The sequence below is a fragment of the Diabrotica undecimpunctata genome, unplaced genomic scaffold, assembly GCF_040954645.1.
Source record: "Diabrotica undecimpunctata isolate CICGRU unplaced genomic scaffold, icDiaUnde3 ctg00002792.1, whole genome shotgun sequence".
Lineage (NCBI taxonomy): Eukaryota > Metazoa > Arthropoda > Insecta > Coleoptera > Chrysomelidae > Diabrotica > Diabrotica undecimpunctata.
The window spans coordinates 1-18,390 of record NW_027313996.1 but is presented as its reverse complement, the minus strand read 5'-3'; the positions used below and the strand labels follow the sequence as shown (position 1 = coordinate 18,390).

At 33.8% G+C, this 18,390-nt stretch overlaps 1 protein-coding gene across 1 annotated transcript; it reads right to left on the bottom strand.

Moving 5' to 3' along the window:
* Positions 1 to 1,952: 1,952 nt before the first annotated feature.
* LOC140432088 (cytochrome P450 4C1-like) lies at positions 1,953 to 17,428 on the bottom strand. Its single transcript, XM_072519929.1, is given in 5 exon segments — positions 1,953 to 2,381; positions 7,871 to 8,219; positions 8,422 to 8,490; positions 17,057 to 17,128; positions 17,130 to 17,428. Coding segments are annotated over 5 exon segments (852 nt in total). The 5' UTR covers positions 17,322 to 17,428; the 3' UTR covers positions 1,953 to 2,211.
* Between the last annotated feature and the right edge of the window lie 962 nt (positions 17,429 to 18,390).

Below are 18,390 nucleotides of genomic sequence, written 5' to 3'. Positions count from 1 at the left end.
ACGCGCTATCTCAGAGTTCCAACGCAGCTGTGAATTTGGCAAAAATATATAACATAAGTATTATACAGAAATACCTAGAGGTTGGGCACACGCAAATGGAGGTAGATGCAATGCATTCTACCATTGAGCGTTGCGTAAAGAATAAGATAATTAATGTACCTGCAGATTATGCACACTTTTCCAAAATTGCGAGGAAGAAACCTGGAACATACACAGTCGAGTATTTGGATCATTTGTTCTTCAAATCTTTTAAAAAGGTTGAATTAGTTAAAAGTATTAGACCTGGCAAGAGGAAGGGAGACCCTAAAGTAAGTTATATCCTCGCCACTATTTACTTTACATGTTATTTAATATTTTCTATTTTAGGTAACCGATATCCGCAGTCTGAAGTACACTGCAAATGGACTAATTTTTTTTAAACTGCGCTTTAATGACGAATGGGAGATTCTACCACAGCGTATACCAAAGCCTATGGAGACTTGTTCTTGGCGTGAACTTGATAGTCTGCATGTAAACCGTCTAAAAATAAAAACTAAAAAGTATACAGATTTACAAGAACTAAAATGTACTTTACCGGTAGACTACCATGAATATTATGACAATATTCCTCACGAATAACGGTAGATGTTGTAACTATTACAATTTTTAGTTTAAATTTTACAAGTTTTGCTTTTTTGTAGTGTCAACTAGTATAAATTTTGTAACGATACTGATTGTTGTATTAAAGCTATGTTATATTCTAGCGTAAATACATAAATAAAAATAAAACCGTTTCTTAATCTTTCATGTAAAATTACGGCCAACTCCAGATGGTGTTCAACATATATTTTCGAAAATCTGCCAACTCCATTTTTTAGTTCCGTAAACTAAATGTACGAACATCATTTGAAGAAAAGTAGTTAAATAACTCATATACTATAGTTAATAAATAGTTGTGACAAAAAAATTTCGACATTAGTTTTGGATAAATTAACAGGTTTTTTTGTCTCCTGAAAGCTTTACCATTCTGGAGTTAACAGGTTAACACTCTTAACCGACGATATGTATCATATTCATTATATAAAGCTGCTTTCAATGGACTGTATACTGTGAAATCAAGTGGTTGGGTCCTGTGCGACATATAGGGTGGTATTGTCACCATGATGATGCCATTTTTGCGACAAAAATCGTAAATTCTTAAAGAAAGACACTGTGATTGTCTATGATCAATAAGAATGGGTCCTCTATTGATGGTTTTGTATGTTCTGTAAAATGGACTATTCATATGCAACAGACATCGACCCAGACTTGGTACATTTATAAATAGAACCGTTCTGCCCTCCTTGCTCTAGCGATGGATGCATTCTCAAACTGGATATATACTTAGTCATAAAATATACTGCCCTGTTGCAGTGATACAGCAGCAAAACAGTTATGCTCTTTCCACGTTCCCAACTGATGAGGTTGTCCCAACTCTTAGGAGAAAGTATTTTGCTAGGTTTGTGAACTGTATTTATGCCTGTTTTGTCCACATTAAATATTCTATAAGCTCGAAATTTTTATTTGTCGTTTGTTGACGTCAAATCATGAAAGAACGTCTTTAAATCGCTGGCATTAAATGCAATAATTCGATTAACACTGGTAGGTTCCTGGCGATGGCACTTACTTCAGTATTTCGGTTTAAAATTCCCTTAGAACTCTCTTTACCAGCTTCCTTTCTAAGTTTATTGAAAGTATTTGTAGTTTTATTAAACCCAGCATATGCAAATACGGCAGCCTTTAATAATTGTGACGTCTAAATCCATAAAACAACATACTTTCCCCCATACGAAATTATAGTTCATAGCTGCCCCTTTTTAAGTAATCAGATAAAGTCATAACAGGAATAACACAAAGCAGCTGTCGTCATGTTATATGAAATAGAACCGATACTTAATTCTGACAGGTCTAAAATAAGAAAAAAACAATTAAAAAATTGGTTTATTTTTTATTGCTTTTTAATATAATATAAAATTAACAATAAAATAAATGTCTACTATACCATCCAACTAAACAACAATTAACTTCGAGGATCTGCATAACCAACGTTTACACGAGGGTTAGGAATACAAAATTAGATGATTAGTGATTATAAGTGATGATATGTTATAATAAATCAGAATAGTTGATATGAATATGAAATGGCAAGTGATAAGTATTCAGAAGTGATGAACAATTATCCGCACAACAGAACTATTTCTTCTGCGTTCTTGGTATAAATTTAACTTTTATTTCATTAGACGGTCTAAGCACTATATCAGCTTTATGGATAATATCTGAAGGTTTCGTAACTGCTTCCAATTTGAAATTGCAAAGTATTCCACACAGAGCAGCTTTCAGCTCCAACATTGCATATTTTTGTCCTGAAACAAAAAAAAATCCATTAATCTTATTTATAAATGATGAAGCGAATATAGCTCTTTAAAATTGAGCCTTAGCCTCTCTCTAGTCAAAACCGTAATGCGTGGCGAAGAGCCACAATCTACACGAGGTATCTTTGTCTGATAATGCTGAACATTACAGATCTAAACCAGAATGCCGATAAACATTCTACCTGCCCATACCTGCCTATACCTGCCTAATAAAGATCTACAAATCTTAATAAAACCATCATTGCAGAAAATGGATTCGGACTAAAAATAGAACATGTTTAATATGAATGCATGGTTTAAACTACCAGCTGGCAAATTATACACGTGAAAATCGTAAATAAGGAAAATTGAATCATCAGAAATCAGATTTACCCCATAATTATTATAATTATTCAACGATACCGAAATAGTGTCATGTTCTAGAGAGTCAATATGGGCAAAAACATACCCCGAAGAAGATGTTAATATCACCGACTGCATCTTGCTTGTAGCCAAATTCAAAAATAAACTACAACGAATAACGAAAAAAAAAAATAAAGTCACACTGATTATAAATATACAGTGATGAGTGTCTTACCACCCGGCAAAATAGCGGAAAGGATAGAAGACAGATTAAGTTGTGAGATAGTACGAGATAAGGCTAGTTATTAGACGTGTCTATTTGACTTCAGTCATAATTATACGGATGACCTCGAAAATATTTTATTTTAATAATTTCTGATGTTAGAATAAATGATTAAATATATTAAGATATATTTTAATAAAAAACATTAATAAGTAGCGATTTTAAATTATAAATCTTTGAGTTTATTTAATAATAAAAATAACTCAACTGAAATATTTGACTAAACTAAATAGGTATAATCAGTCCGAAAAGAATTATTGTATCTAGAATTGGTGTAATAGTTAGAGACGTTGTCTATCGATAAGAAGACTGGGGTTCAATTCACACCAAGGGTAAAATTTTTGTTTTACTCAATCAAAAATAATAGAAAATATGATACATATTAGGTAACAAGTTTTCGAAAAACTCATTATTTACAATTTATTCATATTTCAATGTTATAAAATAGAAATACAAAATATTTCAAATTCAATTCCAGTTTTACAGTCTGCAGTTGTGAATGGAAAATAATCCATTGAAGACTGTTTAATGTCAAATCCATCACTAAATTCTCAGTGTTAATATCAATTCCTCTGTACAGGTAATGATTTTCAAAACAATTGACGACATTGGAATGGATGCGCGCGAACAGCTACCTGCTTTATAGCTAACCAAATCATCAAGCCTTCAAGTTATCAAATAATAACACATCGAGAAGTGTTTTTTACGGTAAATAGAAACTTTTTATTGAAAAAACAATTCGTGAAAAGGATTTTAACGGTCGAGGAAAAAGTGCAAATTGTTGTCTGGCATGTGAATGGATTATCAGACAACATGATTAGACAACAATTTGTAAATATGTTTCCAAATAGGCCGGCTCCAGCACGATCAACAATTCAGTCTATTATACGTAATTTTTTTACTTATGGATCCGTGTTCGATCCAAGAGGAGTTCTCAGACGAAGAGGTAAATCCAGATTTGGAACTAAGGGACACTTTGATTTGTGCAAGTATTGAGCAAAATCCTACCCAATCAACACCTCGTCTCGGAGAACAATGTGGAATTCCAAGATTTAGAGTAGGTGAAATTTTGTAAAGACATCGATACCGTCCCTATAAACTTCATAAATCCAACGAACAATTCCCTGGGGATCAATATAGACGTTTAGAATTTTGTCAAACTGCAATGGAAATGTCACATCAAGATGAATATTTTTTAGAGAACGTTTTGTTCACCGATGAATGTACGTTTTCATTGCATGGCCGTCACAGTTCAATCAATGCTAGGTATTGATCTCGAGGAAATCCTCGTCAGATTTATGTCGCTCGTACCCAGCGTCTTCGAAAAGTAAATGTTTGGGGAGGCATAATAGGGAATCATGTCATTGGTCCATTTTTTATAGACGGTATGTTGACTGGGCGGAAATACTTGGAACTTCTGCAAAATGAAATTGTCCCAGCCCTTTGTAATTTACCAATACCTTTCGATTCCATATGATTTCAACACGATGGTTGTCCTGCACATAATTCTCGCATCGTCAGTGAATATCTCAGTGCGACTTTTCCTAATCGATTGAGTAGTGGCCACGGATATTTTATTATTTTTGTAGAATTTTTACTTATTTAAACATTCTTTAAAAGTTTTTACTTTATTTTCGAAAGTACGACGATACTATTTTGTCAATAAGATTTTTTGTTTTAACTTTAGTTTTTGTTTAGTTTTGTTTAGTGATTCAAAGCAAAACGATCTTTGTATAATTTCAAATTATTACAAAAAAAAAAAGAAAGAAAACCACATGTGGGATTTGAACTCTAATCGTCTGCGATGTCTGTATCGCAATGTCGAATTCTTACCACTAATCCACGAAGGATTTATAATTATTCCGTGACAAGAGTGTATGAAACTCCTCAAATCATAGTAGAAATTATTCTTGGTTAATAATTTAAAACTTTAGATTAAATAATCACTACACATTTTTGCTTTATTGTGGTCAATCAGTTTTTACTTTATGCGAAATTAAAAAATGGAAATACGTCACACATTCGACTATTCGACGTTACTCATAATAATTATGACCGAGGTGATTTAGCTCGAATCTAACGTCTAAAGGTGTGAGACTATCGTTAGTGGTAATGTAATGTAATATAAATTATAGGTTTTTCCGATTATTTCTCACCTCTACGAGTTTCATCTCTTTTTATTTCACAAGGTAACTGTGTTTTCTATCTCTTACGTTAAAAAGCCGGGTGGTAAGACACACATCACTGTATACAAAGCATAATTAAATAAACTGAAGACAATTCCAAAAACACAAATCAACAGGCAAAAAAAAACATACACGACTGATGAAAAATTAGACATGATGAATTTCAAAAATAAATTAAGGAATCAAAAATTAAAGACATAGAAATTAACTCTTTGAGACGATATTGCCGGCTCACTAGATTTGAGAGAACAAGGAACAACTGTATTCGGAAAGAAATAGAATTGATCTAGACATAATAGACACAATTGAAGCCAAAAGACTAAACTGGTATGGTCAGCTGCAGAGAATGTCTGAAAATAGGAATAGTGAAAAAATGGCCTCCTACCCAAAAGAAAACGAGATAGACCAAGACGGTCATGGAGAGAAGATCTCGAAGATGCAATGACCGACAAGAGATTTAAAAACTGAACATAAACCTTTATAGTTACTTTTTTTGGGAAAGTGGTGATTTCCCGTTTCTTTCCTAAACTGTGTAGTAGAAAGAAAATAGTAAACCATCTGCTGTCAAAAATTTAACAGCCATTCGTTCTCAAAGAAATAAGAGCTCTAGCCAAGGAAGGCTGATAGGAAAACATGAAAACATTTCATTAAGACAAGTGGAAAAAGACTAAAATGGTACGTTTCATAAGCGTTTGAGTATAAATACAATCAAGCAGTTACCTATAGGCTGTATGGTTTGTCCAGGATACTGTAGCAATGGAAGATATAGAGCACCTTATTTCACAATGTAAAAATCCTTACACCCCAATTATATTGCCTGACAATATTGGAATAAAATTTGAATGCCATTGGCCTCCTAATTTTAGCATTTTACTTATAATGCCATCTTCTCCAAGTGATTTGATGTTCTTCATACCTTTCAACGCTGATTGGATTTCCTCATCGGTTATATCTGGAAGTTCCTGTGATCCTTGATTTTGTATGGCTGGGATTTCTACCTCTGGAATATGAGCATCTCGACGATATAATTTTCTATAGTACCCTTCGATAATTTTTATAATTTCTTGTTGTTCATATACAGCATGTCCTTGTCTATTTTTTAGCTTATAAATGTTCCTGGTTCCTGTCTTCAACTTTCGTTTTAGAACTTTAAGGCTTTTATTTTGTTCTATGGTATTAGTTGTTTCTTTAGTGTTAAAATCCCTTTTGTCTTTCCTAACAGCTTTTGAAATGATTTTATTTAAATTCTTCAGCTCTGCAATGTTCACTGTATGCTTATCTTTCATTTCCCTTCTTTTTTGTATTAGGTTCCTTGGGCCTTCTGTAAGTTTTTCATTTTTTCTTGTTTGCTTAACTTGACAGTTCTTCTGTGCCTTCCTTAGAACGTCCACCAACCTTTCATTTAGTTGTTCAATATCGGTTTTATCTTGCACGTCATTCTGAAGGTTTCTATCTATTTCTACCTGGTATGCCCTTGTATTAGTAATCGCAGTGAACGTAACATTTTTAGTCCTTGTTACCATATTTCTTCGTTCCTTCTTTACGTTTAAGACTACCTTCGCTCTAACCATTCTATGGTCACTTCCGGTTGAAAATTGATTTAATACAGTTACGTCTTAAACAGCGTCTTTTTGTTACTAAAGATAAAGTTAATTTCATTCTTGTTCAAGCCATTTGGTGATTGCCAAGTCCACTTTCTTTGGGGGCTTTTTTTAAAATGGGTGTTCATGACATATAGTCTGTGTTGCAGAAGAAATTCTATAAGAGTTTGACCCCTTTCGTTTCTGTCGCCATATCTGTGAAGTCCAAGTACAAACTCCGAATCATCTTGCTTGTGACCTATTTTTGCGTTTAGGTCTCCGATCAGTATGATATAGTTGGTGGTTACCTCTTCTAGCGCAGTGTTAACGTTATCGTAGAACCATTCAACTACTTCGTCTGTGTGGGCACTGGTAGGTTCGTATACCTGGATGATCTATTGCAACAGCAATAGATCGCCAGATATCGAAGGTATTTCAGCAGAACTTTTTAAACATTGTAAAGATGGCGTCGCCAGCGCTCGCCGACGGCTTGCGCATTTCTGTAAATACGCACTCCCACCGGCACCTACCACTAGCAACGATGCACGCTGAAGATGAAACACCGGCAGAGATATAAAACGACGTAAATCAAGACAGAGATCCGAGTTCGAATCAGAGAACTGATATATAAGAGCTTCATCCGCGGGCCTTTCAGTATTGATCAAAGACCAACCGTCCTGAGAGTTCAGGCTGGAGTACTGATTTAGTAATCTAAGGCTAAACCGTCCTACCCGTCCTAAGGCTTCCCGTTCCTTGTCCGTATCGAATAGTTATCGACCGGCCAACTCTTATCTAAAGTAACTATTAATGAGTGTTCTCCGGTTTTTGGGCATTGACCAAAACATGTTTAAATTATTGAGTTTACATGTTTTACTGAGTCAGGTATCTAGTAAAGCTACTCGTCACAACATGGAGAAAATATTTTGATAGATAAAAGTTACAGAATATTTTTCAATATCTGAAAAGAAGCATAAATTCCAGAAGAATGGTCCACCAGATTATCTGCCCACTACATAAAAAACATGTTCTAATATACTACTAAGACGTGTATTGCATTGACAATTAATGAACAATTTGGCAAATACTTACCTATACAGTTTCGACTTCCAGCACTGAACGGAATATAAGCATAAGGATGTCGTGAAGCAATATTCTCCGGCAAAAATCGGTCAGGGTCAAACTTTTCTGGATTTTCGTAATAATGCGGACTGTGATGGGTATCGTATATACAAATGCTGACAACGGCAGATTTTGGAATTGTGTATCCAGTTTTGGTCTTTACTTCTTCTCCAGCTAGTCTAGAAATCGTGGGAGCGCTGGGATACAACCTTAAACTTTCTTTTATGCATCTTTCAATGTATTTCAATTCACCCAATTCGGTGTAAGTGGGATTTTTAGGGTCTTCTACCACTGCGATTGCCTCTTGATACATTTCCTCCTTAAAAACATAACAGCACACTTCGTATCAAAATATAAAGGATATTTTTAATATACATAAATTGTTAGATATAATTTTAGAGTGTAGAATGAAATGTTAGAATGTTAGAATGAATGAAATAGTTAGAATGAAATGTATACTTTCCCTATACATTTCATTTTGTATTTTCTCTTGTCTTATATTGTGAATTACATTATCTTACCTGAATTTCTGGGTTGTTCGCCAAAAGCATCAAAGTATGACATAAAGAAAGGGATGTGGTATCATGACCCTACAAGCAAAAATATTTATTTTAGATCATAGGTTGTATATCTCTTTGAGGCACAGAAGTCTGTTAATATTCTGGACCCTAGTTGCACTTAAAATAAAGAATTAAATAAGAAACATTTTTTGTGTTTAAGTTGGAGTTGGTAATCAACAGAAATAAAAAATAAGAAATTTCATTTAAAAAAACCTGTCACTTTGACATATGGAGGGTGGTACAACAGTTGTACCACTTTGCAGCACCAGTATTTTCTTTGTATATTAGAAATAATGAATATTGTTTTAAAAATCTTTATTTTCAGATAAAAAAAATTATAATTTTGACGTGACAACGTCTTAAATTAGGTTGTGGCTCGGAGTCACTCATGAAAAAGTGTAACGCCCGCTCACGTCTGTTACGATGAGTCACCGAACGAGAGAGAGGCCCGCCGGACCGGCGAATGCCTTGCGTCTCTCTCCCACTCAAACATGATCGGTCCGCTGCGCGCGCAGCACTAGAGAATTAGGCGCGTTGAATCGGTGCGTGCTTGTGTCTCTGTCTTTCTCGAGCGTTCTGGCGTTGGAAAACCGAGAAAGCGTCATAATACAAGTTCACACGTGTGGTTAAAGTATCGTCAGCTGTGTCTGTAGTGAAAATGTGGAGTGCTTAGATTCGTCATTTACAACAACTACAACAATAAAGGTAAATAATTGTACACTAATATTTCATTATCGTAAACTATGATTGATTGATTAATTGTTAGATTGACACAAAAGTTGAGAAACTGAGTTTATAGGTTATGTCATACTATTGACAAATGTTGATAGTGTTAAGTAAATTATTAGTTTAAATCACTCTGCAATCAATCGTAATTCAGTCGATTGAGAAGAAACAGCGCGTATTGCTAGTCAAACATTTAAAATAACAAATTATAACCTCTAACTTGTCAAAACAGGGCGACCAAACAAACGAACTATTTTCATTCAATTCCTTGTTCCTATTGTGCAATATAATAATATTCATATCAATAAATATTCTACCGAGAAAAAGACGTTGTCACGTAAAATCTTCGCCCGTAAAACCGACTTTACAGGCAACCGATTTTTTTTTTATGATATTGTTGGAAACAATCTTTTGTTTTGCTGAGGCAGAATCTTACAAATGGTACAAGTCCATTCAGTACGGATTTGCTGTGCTTTAGCACTACATCGGGCACACCTTCTTCTTGTTGACCGTATTGGCTGTTGGTCCGAAGACGTAAATCTTACTTCTTCAAGCAACCTTCTTTTTCGTTTATTTATTGGTACCCCACTAGTTTCTTCCGAATTTAGGCTTCTTCTTCTTCCTACTTTATAAATAGGCAAAGTGCCTGTTTTACTTTGGTTTTTAGCCTCAATTGACGTTGTCTGGCCATTTTTTCCTCGGTCGTCCCAATGATCTTCTTCCATTTGGCGATTTGTCTCTTGCTATTCGTACTATTATATTTTCTGTCATTCTTTCGATGTGTTGATTCCATTCCACTTTTCTTATTTTGGTCCACGCGTTTATTTCCTCTATACCACATCTCGCTCGTATTTCCTCACTTCTTACTCTGTCTCTTAGAGTTTGGTTTGTTATTTTTCGTAAGACTTTTATTTCTGTTGTTTCCAGTAGTCTTTGTGTTTTCGCCGTATCTGCTCTTGTTTCCGCTGTGTACGTCATTATCGGTCTTATTGTTGATTTATATATCCTGGTTTTCGTTTCCGTTGTGAGGTATTTGTTTCTCCAGATTGTGTTGTTGAGATATCCTGTTGCTCTGTTTGCCATGTTCACTTGTTTTTGTACTTCTTCTTCCACTTTTCCGTAGCTTGACAGTTTTATTCCCAAGTATTCAGTTTCCATCACTCATTTTATTATTTTGTTATTTAAGACTAGTTTACATCTTCTCGGTTCCGCTGATATCACTATCGCTTTAGTTTTCTCTGTTGAGATCTCCATGTTGTATATGAGCGCCGTATCTTCCAATTCTTTAATTAATCTTTGTAGGTCATCTTCATTTTTGGCTGTTATTATGACGTCGTCGGCGTAGCATATTATCCTTATTTCCTTTACTCCTATTCTATATCCTCTTCTTTTTTGAACTTTCTTTATGATTTCATCCATTATCAGATTAAATATTAATGGGCTCAGTGAATCTCCTTGTCTAATGCCAGTTTCATATTTGATAGGTTGCGATAGTTTTCCTTTACATCTTACCATAGCTATGTTATCTTTATATATATTCTTAATGGTTTTTACTAAATCCAGTGATATTCCCTTTTCATATAATAAATGTATCGCGTCCCGAATTCTCACTCTATCAAACGCTTTCTTTAAATTTATCAGACACATATATGCTGGTTTGTTGTATTCCAGCGACTTTTCTTTTATTTGTCTTATTACAAAAACTGCATCCGTGCATAATCTTCCTGTCCGAAATCCTTGCTGTTCCTCTTGCAGAGATAGTCGTTCGTTTATTTTTGTCGCTATTATTCTTGTTGTCAATTTGAGTGTTGTATTTAATAGATTTATTGCTCGATAATTATTGGGTTCTTTCTTATCTCCTTTTTTGAAAAACATCACCATGATCGCTCTCCTCCATTCATCTGGTATTATGTTCGTGGTGATTATTTTATTAATAAGAAGTTGCAGTTGTTGTACAAGACGATCACCTCCATATTTTAAGAGTTCATTTGGTATTTGATCTTCTCCTGGTGACTTTCTGTTTTTTAATTTTGTTTATTCCTTCTTTCACATCACAGTTTTGGGAGATTTCGGTCTTTTCCTCAGTTATTATATTTGGCGTTTCTGGTAAAGGTTCTTCGTTTTGTTTTTTAAACATTTCTGTCAGGAAGGCCACCCATGTATCCTCTTGTATGTGTTCTATTTCAACTAGTTCTTTCATTTCGCGAAATTAGGCGTTTACAATAAAACAGTCTATAAAATTGAAAAACATTCTTATCCACCATTTTAGCTTTTCCTATCCAACTCGTATGAAGACTTTATTTAGTCAATCCTGTCTACAAAATTCATGTTAAGGTCATTATCAATCAAAGCTGTAGGACATGGAACAGACATTTTCGATCCATCTTTTTGCCTTCTTTGTACGGAAGTTGTCTGGGCGGGATAGTGAAAATTAGACCACCTCACAATAAATTTATAAAATAAAAACAAATCAAATGCCGCAAGTATGCTTGTGCAAAGCTGCATGGATATTTGTATGCCAAGCTCTTGCAATGCCACTGACCGACAATTTTAATAGCTTTTCATTAAGATCTAGATGCCAGTATTGCGGTGGGTTTAGTATTGCCACCTGTTGCAAACAAAATTGAGGGGTTAATAACAGCAACAGGTGTAATTTTCTATTATATTAAAGAAAACTATACCTAAGAGTTGGAGATCGTAGTTTCCCTTCCGAGGAAATCTGTTAAAAAACGAGAAACAACGCAAAAGACAATGGAACGAAACGTGCTAGGAATATCACTGAGAGACAAAATAAGAAACACAGAGATAAGGCGTAGAATGAAGATAAGGGATATCGTGGAAGTACAAAAATGAAATGGCGCTGGCCCGGTCATATAGTCAGATATGATGATAACAAGTGGACACGCAGAATTCTAAAATATAGACCAAAGCGGATGACAAAAAGCTTGAAAATACCTCAAAATAGATGGGTAGATGATATAAGAGCAGTCAAACAGTGAATTAGATTGGCGCAAGATAGAGAAAGATAGAAGCAACGGTGCGTAGTGGATGGAAAATGGTTAACGAAGAAGAAGAGAGTGTAAGCTGAAACAACTTGTACTTCAATTAAAATGAGTTAATTTACATTTAATATATTATTCATTATTACCTTGAGCAATTAATTAAGTTTTGTTATTGATCCATCTCTTTTTTATTCGTTAAACAACAATAAGTATTATGATAATGATCAAAAAAGCAAAAGTGATCAATAAAAACAGATATCCTGTAATATTAGTATGATAATAAAATAATTTTATCGAAAGCAAATTATATTTATTCTATTCACCGTATCAAAACATTATTAATAATGCCTGGGCAATATTATTTCCATAATATTTTATCATCCTGTTATACCATAAATACCACTATTATATTAAATATTATATTGAGCATTATTCATAATCTTCAATAATAATCAAAATCGCCCGAACATTATAGAAAATATATAGAAAATGTAGTTAGACAACTACTATGTAAATAAACATGTATATGATACGAAGTTGTTTTTTTTTTTATTTGAAGTTGTGATTGTTCAAGGTTGGAGAATGACTATTGGTATTTCAGCAAATTACTAAAATTATCAACATAATGTACCTACTACCGTCTACTACCTAGTTCATTTAAATACTATGTGCGAATAATCAACACATAATAATTAATTAGCTATGACTCATAGCGTTGGCGCTTAATTTAACAAAAACAATTTTCTGTAATCATTAATGTGTGTAAGCATAGCACTTTTTATACTTGTTTTAATAAAATAACACAACAAATTAGTTTCGCACCAAATGTGAATAAATTCAGATAATTTAAAAGGATTTACATATAAATGTACATGACTTAATTCTTTTTCTCTGGTAGATTAGCCCATTTTTTTTTTTCAAAATGTCTCCGACAATTTTTTGTGACTCTCTTATATTTCTTATCTCCTTATCAAATTGTTTTCTATCTGTTTCCAGCATTATGCATTAAAAATGTATTTGTTACTTGTATCTTAAGTTTTTTATCTTTAGAGCAAAAAAAAATAAAATAAAAATCTCGTTTAAGTAATTCCAAATAACTTCTTGAGGAATTTGAAGTTTCAGGGTCCCTACGGTCTTTATGCTCCAAAATGCTTTCAATAAACTCTATTAGGGATTGTCGATATTGGGAAGCTGTTTTTACTAACTTCTCATTGTAGTTCCATCTAGTGGGTGCTGCTTGAGGAAACCTTTTCTGAAGAATGACATCTAAAGCATGTGTCCTTGGAAGATATAGAAAAAAATTAACCATTCCGCTAAATGTTTGGATAAACACTTGCAAGTTTTATTGAGTGTGACTGACTGCGCTAGAACTAAATTTAGCCTGTGTGCAAAGTAGTGCACAAAAATTGCATTTTAAAACTTCTCCTTATCTTTGGTTTAAAGTCCTCCCAAGTGTCCAGCCATTACGACAGCTCCATCATAACTTTGAGCGACAAGTTTAGAGCCGCAGTTCAGTTCCCCAAATATATTACAAACATGTCTATATGTATATACCTTCTGCTGATATATCTGCAGTTATATTCAAAAATCCCCAAAATCGTATTTCCCCATAATTTTTGATATAACGCAGAACAACTAACAATTGACTTAAATTGACTATATCTGTAGTTTCATCTAGAACAATGGAAATAAATTGTGCTTCTTTTATTTCTTCTTTGATTTTTTGCAGAATAATATTTGCCACAGAATTGGTCAAATCATTGTGTATTATATTCAAGGTACTTCAGCCAGTTTTCTTTTTTTTTTTCTTTTATTTTCCTTTTAATTTCTCGTTTAGTTTTACTATATATTATTTTATCTAATGTTTTAACTAATATTCGGTTTTGCAATAACTGTAAAAATTTTTCAGTCTTCATTTTTTCTTCTTCTTACCAATTTTATTTAACTCTTGTTTGCTTATTGTTATTGTTTAATTTAGTTTCCTTGTTTCTTAGTTTTGAAAAATCTATATTGTGTTGTCTATGTGGCCACCACTGGGTTGTGATCATGAAGCTATATTAGCACCTAAATATGTCTTGGTGGATCTTATACAGTCTCTAAATCTTCTTCCAACACTATTAAATCCACAAGCCTAACACGAACATCAAAAATCATAATATATAAAACAGTGGTGCGAGACGTGAACGCTGACAAAAGCATTGGAAAGAAAACTCAGATGTTCTGAGAGAAAAATCCTCAGAAGAATATTTGGACCTTATCACGACCCGACATAGAATTATACACGAAATGTTCAGTAACGCTATAAACCTGAACGAAAAACCAGATAAATGGTTCAAAGCATATATAACCTCGATACATAAAAAGGGAGATAAGAAGCAATGCGGGAACTACAGAGGCATCAGTGTGATAGCATGTATGGGCAGGTTATATGAAAAAATACTGAAAGAAAAACTGGAAAAATCTATCTCAAATAAAATCGGAGAAGATCAGGCGGGGTTCACGGCAGGAAGCTCTTGCATAGACCACATATATACACATTCATACATTCATAGATTTAAAAAAGGCATATGACACGGTTCCCAAAAAACAACTATGGAACACGATGAAGGAAATCGGAATAACTCAGAGGTTAATAGAAGCCGTAAAAAACCTTTACATCAACAACAAGGTAAGAGTTAAAACCGGCAATAAATACTCCAACGAATTTAAGACCACAAAAGGCTTATTGCAGGGATGCTCTACATCTCCGATACCGTTCAAGATATTCCTCGAACAAATATTAAAACCATGGAAAAGGAAATATGAAGGGATGGGAATACCAATCCGGGACAACTTCTTGTACACATTAAGCTTTGCAAATGACCAAGTGGTAACGGCTCAAGATAAAGAAGATCTATGCTATATGCTCCGAAAATTAGAAAAGGAATACACAAAAAATGGACTGGAAATAAATTTAGAAAAGACCGAATATTTAACAATATAGCAATAACCAGTGAGAAACTTTGAAATGGACGATAATAGGGAAATTAACGGCACTGACAAATTCAAATATTTAGGATTCATACTCTTAAAAAATGGAACCACCGAGCAAGAAATAACCAGCAGATTAGCACAGACAAGAACATGTATTAAACAAATGAACGGGGTACTGTGGGATATTATATATGTAGACATATTACCAGAAATATAAAGAAGAGAATTTATAACAACTTGGTATACAGTATAATGACCTATGGAGCAGAGAATTGGGTAATAAATAAATGAAACAGATCCAAAATCACAGCAACTGAAATGGAGTTCATGAGAAGAAGTTGGAGAGTGACAAAAATGGATCGCATCAGAAATGAGGATATAAAACGAAGAATGGCAGTAGAACAAGACATACTCAGCTACATCGAAGAAAAACAATTAATTTGGTATGGACATGTGAGAAGAACAGATCATACAAGGTGGATAGCAAAGATTTCGGAATTAAGTCCAATAGGAAGGAGGAAAAGAGGTAGACCCCGAAGATCATGGAGGGATGAAGTGGACGAGGCCATGGAAAGACGAGACCTTAGAGATGGAGAATGGCAGAACAGAAAGGACTGGAGACGTTGGCTGAAAGAAGGAAGGCGGCGACAGCTGTAAAAATCCTTATATAGATAGATAGACGACCCGAATACTAACCAATACTGAATGAGAACAAATGCTGAGGTCAAACAGCTGTATAAGGCTAGCGATGAATCTCCTCCCAGATTAACTTGGTAAGACGGCTATTAGGGAGTCTGTGGACATGGCCAGCTCATCTCTGACGTTGGTACCTAATCTCTTGCCACGTAGATACTTAGAAAACAGAAATAGTACATCCACGAGAAGTTTTATTTTTAGACAAAACGTGGATTTTTTTCTATGATAAATAAAATGATGTCGTGACAACAACAGTACACTAGGTGATTATGACGGAAAAAAATTTATTTTGATTCATGCCGGTTCAGCAAAAAGTTTTATTTCAGACGCCAGGTTGTTATTTTGTTTAAAATCCTTGACTTCAGATTATTACGGTGAAATGAATAGTACAATATTTACTAAATGGATAAGTACACAATTACTTCCTAATTTAGAACACCCATCTTTGATTGTCACGGACAACGCACCCTACCATAGTGAAATCGTAAATAAACAACCTTCCGCTAAATGGTCATAATCAGACATTATATTCGTTAACAAATAAAATGTTAATTTTGGTGAACATCAGTTAAAACCAGAATTGTTACAATTGGCCAAGATGAATCGACAAGAAAATATTACATATATATATATATATATATATATATATATATATATATATATATATATATATATATATATATATATATTAGAAGAAAAAAAGAGCTACAGGAGATAGTACAGAGAATAGTAAAAGCAGCAAAGAAACTGGGACTTTACATAAATGAAACTAAAACAAAATGTATGCAGTGGCCAGATGATCAGTTCAGGGATGGACAAAAGTTTAAAGTAGAAGTAGAAGAAAGATCATCATACGAATTCGAAATGGTAGAAAGATTTATATACCTAGGTGCAATAATATCACTAGTCTAGTCTATCTAGAATCTAATACTATAAGTATAGTGGATTCTTGGGATTCGAGAACTCCATCACTACGAGTCTCATTCTCTCTTCCTCTCGTTCTATCTTTACCAACTGTATAATGTTTATTGATTTTTATGTAGGTCCTGTCAAGTGCTTAGTTACTAGTTGCAATGCCGTTTTTACTTCTCTACCGATATATATTAAACAAAAAGTTATTTTAACTATAAAAGCTAAAGTTTAAGTTTAATTTTTATAGATTTTCAAAAAGAAAAAACTCTGAGATAGCGCGTACTTACGCCTAAAATAAACGTATCAACTTCTTCTCTAATACCGACATCATCAATGTCAGCACCATTATATTTCGCTTTAAATCATCAAATCCAACAAGGCCAGTCTTTTTCTCTCAGAATAACTCATAGTTCCGTCTTTTTTATACAGCTTATATCTCTCTGCGATAATTCCATTGGAAAAGTCATGTAAAACTTTTACTATTTTCTGATTTTTTTTTCCTACTTTCGTCAAGTTGAAGAAAGTATCCATAAATAGCCAAGGCCGAATCATTCTGTACACGAATTTTCTCCATACTCATACACAGCTTCTTTGTACTCGCCACAACTAGGCTCTTCACGAAGGTCTTTACCAAGGGAAGTTTCTGTAGAAAAAGTCAATCTTAAGATTAGTTTTGTATTGCTTTTGTGATAAAAATTTATCACCAAGTAGGAAAGAGCAAACAGTTTATTATCTTAATAATCAAATAGTCGTTACAGAACTGTAAAAGAAAATTTTAGAAAAGACTCTGATTTATCCAATTCAAAAAAGATGTTATAAATTAAAATTTTTCCATTCTTACAATGATTTCACTATTAAATCTAACCTAAAAGGGTAATAGGAGATTTTCAATGTGACTTTCGAAGAAGATCAGTAATAGGTCAAATATTGGTAATACACAACCACGACGATAAACCCGACCCATTAGAAAGAGATGCAGGTACTGCTTTGCGTCAGTTTTCTCCGTCGTAATGGGGGAACGACGCTTTATTGCAATACTCAGTCTATTTGTATTATATGTTCATGGAGAAGAGTAGCATGATGTTTATTCTAACATTATAAAAAATATAAGTAATTAAAATCTTACCTCGCATTAAAATAAGTGCATTAAAGATTCTTGATTTTAGGGAACTCTTTGTTTCAATAGTGTTTCTACACTTTGAAATCTTCCAGATATTATTTATCTTAATTATAAAATCATTTAAAATATCAAACAAAGTGAGAGCTGTTGTTTTTAAAAGACGTTCTTCGACTGCCATTATATAATCTCAAAATCGGACATATACAATTAAATGGGCATTTGGGATAATTTTGATCTCATTTATATCAGGAACATCAGGGGCTAAATAATAAGTATAGAGCAGGTGCGTCTTGTACGTGGAGTGAAATACCAAAAGATGATGCATTTCTCGATACCAAACGAGCTTTCAATTTGGCTGAAAGGTATTATAAGAAACAATCTACAAGTGGATAGACTACATATTAAGTCACACACGTTACCTTGGGCAAACAGTATCAGTACAGTTAGCCAGAGGCAGTCGAAGCACCTCTCTTTTGGAATCTGTTTAAACTCTGAGATAGC